The following is a 9,410-nucleotide window of genomic DNA, read 5'->3' on the forward strand; positions in this document are numbered from 1 at the left end:
GGGTATTGGGGAACACGAACTTAGGAGGAAGTAGAAGACGAAAAAGAAGAGACACATTTCCACCCATTCACATGAATCCACCACCTGTGATCCACGGCGAGGGAGCCAGGGAAGATCTTCAACGCGTTGTGTTTGTAAACACTCTTTTCCATCAGAAGAGCATTTTTTATTCTGTGTATATCAGCAAAGACACAGTGAACACTGTGCGTGAAGTTCAGGGCATAATGTTAACATTTCTGATCTAATTCCAATACTGTACTGTCAACTGTTGTGAAACGGTCGTTATTCATCTATCTAGGCCTATGTGTCAATATCATTATCACTATTGCTGGTTTTTATTGGTTGCAGGAGTATTATAGTATAGTATCTATTGTCATGTCATATTTAAGAATGTATACTTGGCAGTCCTGATAAAGGGTTTCATGCTTAAGGGAGGGCGGGGCATGGACCTTGGTGCGGACTGCGGAGGGTTTATTCTTCCGCCTATTCTTCTGCCTATCTTGTGGTGGCTTCTCTTCTTAGGACCGGCTGCTACCATAATGAGGGAGCTGATCCAGTGAGAAGGAGTGGCCGGGTTTCAAGTAGCCTGCAAACGATGCGGAAGTGCGAGGTTAACTTGGCGTCGATTCTCTCTCTTTGTGTGGCAGCTGCACCCCAAGACACAATACATGACGTATTCGACTGGAGCAGACGTAGAAGAGGACAAGGATAGCGCCAAAGTCGGCTCTCCAACCATCTCGCCCGCCTCCATGATTACTTTGCTACGACAGGATGTTTCCTTCTTCCGATGTTTGAAGGGGGTTTCTTGATTCCATCTCCATCGCCGAGTCTCTTAGGTTACCTCCAGAACACCTCGGGTTTCTCTCACGTTCAGCGTTTTAACTCTCTGCGCAGAACCGGATGAGTGTGCTCCTTATTAGCCTTTTCTGTATTCAGGGACCTGACTTTCTCGCGATCTCGCTAGGGGCGCTGTGGCATAGTGGATAGACTCCAAACTCCCGATCGAGAAGCATAGAAAATAATATCACCCTCATGATACCTATGTTAGCAACAAATGTGAGAAATACAAATGTATGTAGTTTATATTAAAATGAATTTTGTCAAAGTTCTTTCAATACACCGTTTCTTTAAATCGTTGTCCTACTCTTACATCATGACTAATTGTCTTGCAGTCTAATTCTTACTATGGTGGTACAGAAGCTTAAAAAAAATTTGTATTGATTTGATTGCCCGACTTTCTTCAAACACCATCAATGTGTTCTACCAATTTTTCAGCATGCACCTAGTCTGCATTTGTGGTTCATCACACACCCTTGTCAAACCCCTCGATATGCTTATGGCAAAACACAGATTAAGAGAGACTTAAAAGGGGAAATCCAGTCCAAATACAATGTATAAGACAGTCTGATAAGAAAGAGTAAAATATTATGAGTTCATCGGTAAAAGTTTGATCAAAATCGGGTGAAAAATAAGGAAGTTATGACATTTTGAAGATTCGCTAATTTTTCAGGAAACAGTGCTTGAACGGTTAATAATATGAATACATTGCACACTTGTATATACAAATGGCAAAGGAGTATGCCATGCCCTCACAACTTAACCCTAAAAGGGCCGGGGGGGGCGGAATCCGCCCCCCCCCCCCCCCTCGACGTTTCGCGCTATAATTCTGTAACGCGAGAAGGCCTCATCGCGAGGCTTCTCGACTTTCTTCGTTCAAGTCTCGCGCAACTTTTGAGACCAAATTTGCAACGTCCGCGCATACTTTTGCGAAGCCACGCCCATTTTTGTAACGGAATGTCGCTCCAAAACGGGCACAATTTTGTGATTTTGTGTACATTTCCTATGGAAAACAGTGCTCTGTCATGAAAAGCATAAAAACCTGATTATTTTTACAATTAATCACTTTCATTGATTAATTTTGTGCTAATTATGGTAGAAAAGTGGTCAGTGACAATTTCCAATGAAAAAACAAAGAAAAAACAAAAGTTGAAAAACAAAGAAATACATAAGAAATTCTGAAAACAATAAAATACATAAGAATTGAAATGAGTTTTGGAAGTTTTTGTGATGTACAATTGTTAAATATGCTAAAACAGATTTACAGATCAAAAATTAGACTCTCAATGCTTTTAATTAAGCTAAAATATCACCTTGAGCTTAATTTGCATAATTAATTAATTAAAATTAGAAATTGATTGTTTCAAAAAATCTTATAACACAATCTTGTAGATTATGACGCGGGTCTCACGCATGCAAAATTTCATCGCGATCGCACCACCGATGGCCGAGATCTCAGGGGGGGGCGGAATCCGCCCCCCCCCCGGTCTGAGCATAGCCAAAAAAGCCCGGCCCCTTTAGGGTTAATGCCTTTTAGTTTGTACATAAAATTTTGAAATTTCCAAATTTTTCATTCAAACGCAATTATGCCCGAGGCTCAAATCCTTGTATATCCACCTGATCACTATTCTGAAGTTATTCAATCAGGAATAACATGATGTTTCAGATTTCAATGACAGGAACATTGAATTTTCGTAATTTGTTTGTCCAGGAGCAATGGAAAATTGTGAGGCTATGACATGGTTAACTCACTCATTTGCACATTCACATCCACTGTACAAGAACTGTTTTGCAGAAATTGGCAAAACTTACTAATTTTTCATCCGATTTCAGTCATTTTTCACCGCTGAAGTACTCTTTTTTTTTTTATCAGACTAACTTATATTTGGACTGGCGACGCTCAAACGGGTGTCTTTTTTTTTTTTGTTTTGTTTTTTGGTACATTTACTTTAGTTAAGACTGACCCCAGTTTTATTTTATTTTATTATTATTTTTTTTCTGGATTAGTCCCTTCCCTCTCTCAGCCTCTCTCAGCATTTATCCCATATGTTTCTTGTCAATGTTTCAATGCTTGTGTGTTTTTGTCCAATCTCCTATACATTCACTTACAACATCACAACACTGACCCTGTAAGTGCCTTGAAATCATAAGATTTCCCCAAAACTTTGTGCATGTCAGCAGTTTCATTACATCACATTTTTTCTTGTTCATGCAGTCTCTACATGAAGAGCATAGATGCACACTAAAATGATTAACAATTGAACAATTAACTCCCATGCCAAGCACACCTGTGGGTTTATTTTAGCACATGTATTTGTACATTACACACATGACTGGTGCTACTAAAAAATAACATTCCTAACCATACTTTCTAATGTTTTCTTGCATTGCCACCACAAATCTTCACATGAAGCAATAACACGGCTTTCTGCATTTCCATCCTACATTTGTATTTCCTCGAGGCCCAATAATACAACAGATCGACACTGCTCCAGGAATCAAACTCTAAAGACAAACTACAGTGTACGGTGAATTCCTAATGTAACAAACATGGTTGTACAGCTGTAACAAAATTCTCATTGCAATGAAGTCAAATTCAGGATCCAAAATTATCATCTGTAAATCTTTATGCACTCTACTGTTCGGCCACAACAAAATTTTGATATAGCAAGGGAAAACTGCTGGTTGCGAGTACTTTGTTATAATGGGAGTTGCCTATACAGCATTTACTTCCTCTGGCAATACAGTTATGTGTCTTTATATAGAGCCAAGACACAGCACAATAACACTGCCTTATGTTTTCAAACTGTTTAAGAGATGAAAATTTCTGAGTGGAAAAAACAAACAAACATATTTTGACAGTAGGTATTGGCATTTCTGACATTTTAAATCTTCAGAGCAATACTGGCCAGTAATCACATACATTGTACATGTATTAGATCAAAGGAAATGTATATATTCATGAGAACTACACTCATAGGTCATCATAAACCATAACAACTTGTGATAATGCACTTTGGATCATCTCATTGCAGAACTTGGATAGAATTTCCCACAAGATTTTGAGCACTCTTCAAAATGACTGTTTACTTTTCTCTTTTAAAGTTTCTAGGGATGATATAATTTAGAGAGTAAGGCATGATGGTTTATACAAATTTGTACATGGTATGCTTCTCATTGCTCACTACTGCTTAAACTTTACATTGTTAATTAAGGTGTAGCCAAACATCTTCACAATAACGTAATGTGCATTGTACATGTACACTGTACACACACATCTCATCTTATCACACTTGATTTGGCATGAGCTTGATTTCTGAAGCAGTGACATGGAGATTCCGTTCAGTTCAGACGTATCAACATGGCCTTCCTTGTTTTGATGACTGTCACCATGCAAAATCATGAACTATGTACCATATACCAGCACCTCTTCCACATCAGTATGCAGATCTGAGGACAGACCGCATTTATACTCACTCATCCGCAAGCTACAGTGCACTCCAGTTACAATGAACACGGTTATCCTACATTGTATCAAAATATCATTACAATGAAGTAAAAATTCAGGTCCAGAAATCATTATCTATATATTTTCACATGCTTTATTTGTTTGGACATAACAAAATTTTGATAGCAAAAGAAAACTGCCAGTCCTGAGGATTTTGTCATAATGGCAGTCACCCATGCCACTGTCCAGCACAGGGCTGCATGAGGTTCAAAGAATCTGCATTGGGTTTCTGGCATCCTTCACCTCCTCTTGATCCATCTGATGTATCTCATAACTGGATCCCACTCTCGTATTGCCTGCAGTCACTCCCAATGGCAGATGCTGATGATGCGTGTCCCACTACTCAACACACAGCACCAAGAATGACAAATATCACAGGTGTCTTGTCAGTGTCTCAGGAAGAGGCTAAGCCATTGGCACAGTTTATACGGTAGACATCCAAAAGTTCAATCCACTTCGGGGAAATAGTCGACTGGCTTACTGAAATCCACTATCGTCTTGGGTTCATACAGCAGGAGACCTCCATCAGTAAGCGCATCAAGAAAGGCCTTTATCTGTCAAGCAAGGCAAAAAAGTCACCAGTATATATTTTGTAACTCATTTAGAAAATTTAAATTTGTGATTTTAAACAGGTACAGTAGTTGAAATTATTCTCATCCTCAATGTCCCGCACCTTCACTTGGTGCAAGGTGAAGTACAATGTAATTGGAAACTGAGAGATGTTTCAGTCTACATCTACTAAAATATCAGATTTACTTCAATAAATTGGGTAAAAAAAAAACAAACATGAGAAAGTTTTATCAAAATCAGAGGTGAACAAGCTTCAGATTTTTATTAATTGTCACATGCTTATGTCTAATACTGAAAGTATGCAGCTGTGACCACATGATATATAAATTAGCCGTAAACTGATTCATGAAAACATGTGACTTGAAGATGCCTTAACCCTAACTAGGCCGGGGGGGCCCTCCGAGGCCCCCCTCTCGACGTTCCGCGCGATGTATCGCTATCGCGAAAAGCTATCATGATTTCATGATTTTTTTCTTTCGAGTCTCCTGCATCTTTTGACACCAAATTTGCGATGCCCGGGCACGCTGTTCCGAAGTTGTGCATAAATACGTACATGCATGTCAGACCAAAAATTGCTCAAAAATGTGAATTCATGCACAATTTCAATGCAAACTGTGCTTACAGGCAAATGTCCTAGAAGCATGATTATTTTGGGGTTTTATTGATTAAAATCAATTAATAACATATTTTCTCGTTCGGAACAATGTCGCGGACAAATTTCAAAGTGCTAAGGACACTAAAAAGAATATTTACACAAAAAATGTGCCTGTTTTGAGCTTTAATTAGTGATTTATACCAAATTGCCTCATTTCATGCATCATTATGCATGAATTACCATAATTTATCATAAATGATTATTTTTCTTTAATATTAACTTCATGGTACTTTAGATTACGTAATAGGCAACGTGTATGCCAATTTTTGTCGCGATTGTGCGGTCGACGGCCGAGATCTGGAGGGGGGGCCTGGGAGGCCCCCCCCCCCCCCCCCCTCCCCATCATCTACCTAAGTAGCCCGGCCTAGTTAGAGTTAAAGATAACCTTCCTATGTTAGGGTCAATTTTATGAAACCCTGACTACTCTGTTTAATACTCCCCTATCTAATACCAAACATCACCTCAACCAGTGCAAAACTGCACATTCAGTTCCCCTATCAGCTTCCAGCAACCACATCCCCCCCCCAAAAAAAAAAAAAAACAAAAAACAAAAAACAAATAAACAAACAAACAAACTGTTTGACCTTTGCAACTACATTTTATTCAAAGCACACTACGAATGGTTAGTTTGCAACACTTTTTGAAAATTCCCAGTCTTTGCTCGTCATGTCACTATACTCATGGCACTATCCAGGGGAGTGTTTCATAAAGCTGTTCTTAAAGTTACAAACAACTTAAGAACCACTGGTGATCAGTTCTTGTGCTGAATTACATTGAAATTCTGATAAGTAGGCCCTATAGAATAGCACATAAGAACCGATCACCAGTCGTTCGTAAATCATTCGTAACAGCTTTGTGAAACACCCCCAGGACTAGCAAGGAGTGATGCGATTATAAATGGGGTCTTTGTGACCCAAGGACTACATGTTACAATCTCCTCAGATGTATGTTCACTAGCCTACAATCAATTAATAATATATTGATTATGTCTTATTTCACTGAATGTGCATTCATTGTAGAATGAGCACGCCCACCAATCCACCAACATGCAGACACACAATTCTACCTGAACATAGCTTATCAAGCAAGGACCATAATAAAGAACACTGTAACTGTACAATAAATTAATTAATTAATAAATTAATTAATTAATAAATATTAATTAATAAAGGAAAGAAGCAGCTAATATTGAAGTTGGATGCTCACTGCCTCCTGCTCCTGTCTCTCCTTCTCCATGTTGAGATGGACGTAGCTGATGCCAGACTCCAGGCAGCGCTGGGCGAGGACTCGGCCGAGGTTCAGGGAGGCCACCACATCAGACGTGGAGTAGAGGTGCTGCTTAATGGCCCACTCCTTGGTGGACGCCTGGACCGCCACATGACCATTGATGTGCTGGATGTATGCTGTGATGTGTCTGTTGGTCTTCTTGATGAATAACCTTGGCAAATGCATGCAAAAAAACAAAACAAAACAAAACAAAACAAAACAAGAACATCACTTACCCTGCATTTTAAGAAACTGCCCATTTTTCAAATTAAGATACAGGTTACAACTTGCATAATGTTTTAACTGACACTGCATTTTATATGTACAAATAAAAGTATACCGGTAGAAGTTGTGATGTTAACACTACTTGAAACACAAAATACAATTATAGCACTAGCATCTAATTATTAATACACTGTATGTCTGATTGTTTCACTTAAAAAAGACAAGAAGTATTATGCATCTCTTGCTTACAATAAGACAGAAGAACATACAGTCCGACTGTCCAGCAAATACAGGTGTACTTCAAACATGTGAATCCACTAAGAAGAACAAAGAATGTATGATGCATAATCTGATACATTACATTAAATCCAAGAGCTTTTTGTTGATTTAATCTGTTGATCTCAAGAGGTAAGTAATCAAGCTACACTGTACCTTCTTTTGAACACATGCAAACTGTTCTAAATAATGCCAAATGCCAAATGAGCCAAATGATTGTGTGATATAGACTGTTCATATTAACATAGGAAAGAATGTTCTAAGGCAAATTGTACTAGTCTCAAGCAAATAGCTAGAAGTCCCAGGGGGACACACTGACTTGTGCCAGTAGTCTTTTCTTGGATAGCTCTTGGACCAGCCAAGGTCCTTTCTAGCCACAGCCATCCTCTCCAGATTTCTTGGGTTTCTGTTGATGAAGTTTGGGTTCACACGGTCATTGTCAGACAGCTCCTCTTTGTTCTTCTCCTCTTCTGGGGATGTCGATGGTGCCACATTAGTTTGTGTCCCCGAACTATGGATATTACATCTTGCAACAGCTAGTGCAAAGCAAGAACAGAGAGAGAGAGAGCATAGCAGAAAGGCAGATAGAAAGCGATTAAAATCAGGTGTCAAACCCCATGAATTGGGATATTGTTCCACTACATGCTGGGGTTGGAACATAGTCTGCCTACATTATGCAGCTATGGACCTGTTTCTGTTTCTGTTTCGGTTCCGTCGGTATACTCAGAATTGACTGTACTCCACCGTTTTAACTAGTACGGTGGTTTATGTGCAAGGAAGGAAAAGTGTTTCACATTGCATTTGGAGTCTCTGTTTGAAGACTGTATTGGACGTAGACATGACTGTTTCCTCGTCAAGTACTTTCCAGTCCACTGCTGTCCTGTGGAAGAATGAGTTTATTCAATCACACTTTTTCTTGTTAGTTGTAACTGTAGACACGGTCTAGTGTAGATTCTAATGTGCAGGGCCTCCAGAGAGTGTATCCTACTCACACATTAATCATGAACATAATTAATTCTTTGGAACTGATGATGTGGTACGACATTGTGTCAGTAGAACTGAAGTAAGTTTATTAGCATGAGCAGAGAGCACCTACTATATTGACCACTAGCTACTAGATAGCATCTACTGGAATAAGTGATTCGGCAAGCAAGGCCGAGTTTAGCCGCTACATACTGCATACTTACCTGCTGCGACAAGCCCGAACGAACGCGAACGGAGCGTTAGCAGAGCGCCGCATGCAGCCTAGCCCCGGGTACTACCGGGGCGGCGCGGTTACTGTGCGACTGCAGCTGCATGCAGCAATACTGAGCGGCAACGTCCTAGACTCTATATGAGCTCGAGATACGAGGATCGATCGAGGAATATCCTGGTACTTACCTCTGCTACTACGCAGAATATCATGTCTACTAAAAGCTGAAACTCCTCTTGATAGTGTTCTTATCTTGAATATTGCTGCTACGATGTTACTAGTACTCATTTTTTCTGTTTTATAGGCTCTAAGCCTACATCGACCAGAGCACACTTCTGTCACACGTAGAGCCAGCAGACTCGTGTGTGCATGATTATAGGAATAACGCATGCCGCGGAGTTGTTTAGCGAGTATGCAGTGCACGAGAGGTTTCTTCTGAGCATGCGCACTCCACACGAGCCGAAGGCGAGTGTGGAGTGTGCATGCGAAGAAGAAACCTCGAGTGCACTGCATATATCGCTGAACAACGACGGGAAAATGCGTTATTCCTTTTATAAGATGGCTAAGTAATTTCAAACGCGAGGTGAATATACCTTGTATGAGAAAGAAATAATGAAATAAATCGAATATCAAAGATTTTGAAATTGTACTCACCGTTGGAAAATGGCCCAGAGTAACGTTAGGCTTTCCCCGAGATTACCCCATCCCAGCTTGTGTTGAATACTTACGTACTGTAAAAGTGGATATTTTCGCGTGACTAATTTTTCGCGCTTGGCCGGGTCGCGCTAGTTTCTGGTTGCGCGAAATGCGCGAAAATTTGAACACCGCGAAAATTTCAACCGTGGATTAGACAGTTTGGGTGCGCGAAAATCCCACGGGCG

The 9,410-nt window shown here is 40.0% G+C and overlaps 1 protein-coding gene across 1 annotated transcript; it reads right to left on the reverse strand.

The window, feature by feature from the left end:
• Window positions 1–3,108: 3,108 nt before the first annotated feature.
• Window positions 3,109–8,873, reverse strand: LOC140226860 (large ribosomal subunit protein uL18m-like). The gene is made up of 4 exons (XM_072307289.1): window positions 8,718–8,873; window positions 7,657–7,873; window positions 6,777–7,008; window positions 3,109–4,899 (listed from the first exon to the last, which is right to left on the reverse strand). The coding sequence occupies exons 1-4, from the start codon at window positions 8,815–8,817 to the stop codon at window positions 4,792–4,794; spliced, it is 657 nt and encodes a 218-aa protein (XP_072163390.1). The 5' UTR covers window positions 8,818–8,873; the 3' UTR covers window positions 3,109–4,791.
• Window positions 8,874–9,410: the final 537 nt, after the last annotated feature.

This window comes from Diadema setosum, chromosome 4, assembly GCF_964275005.1.
Source record: "Diadema setosum chromosome 4, eeDiaSeto1, whole genome shotgun sequence".
Lineage (NCBI taxonomy): Eukaryota > Metazoa > Echinodermata > Echinoidea > Diadematoida > Diadematidae > Diadema > Diadema setosum.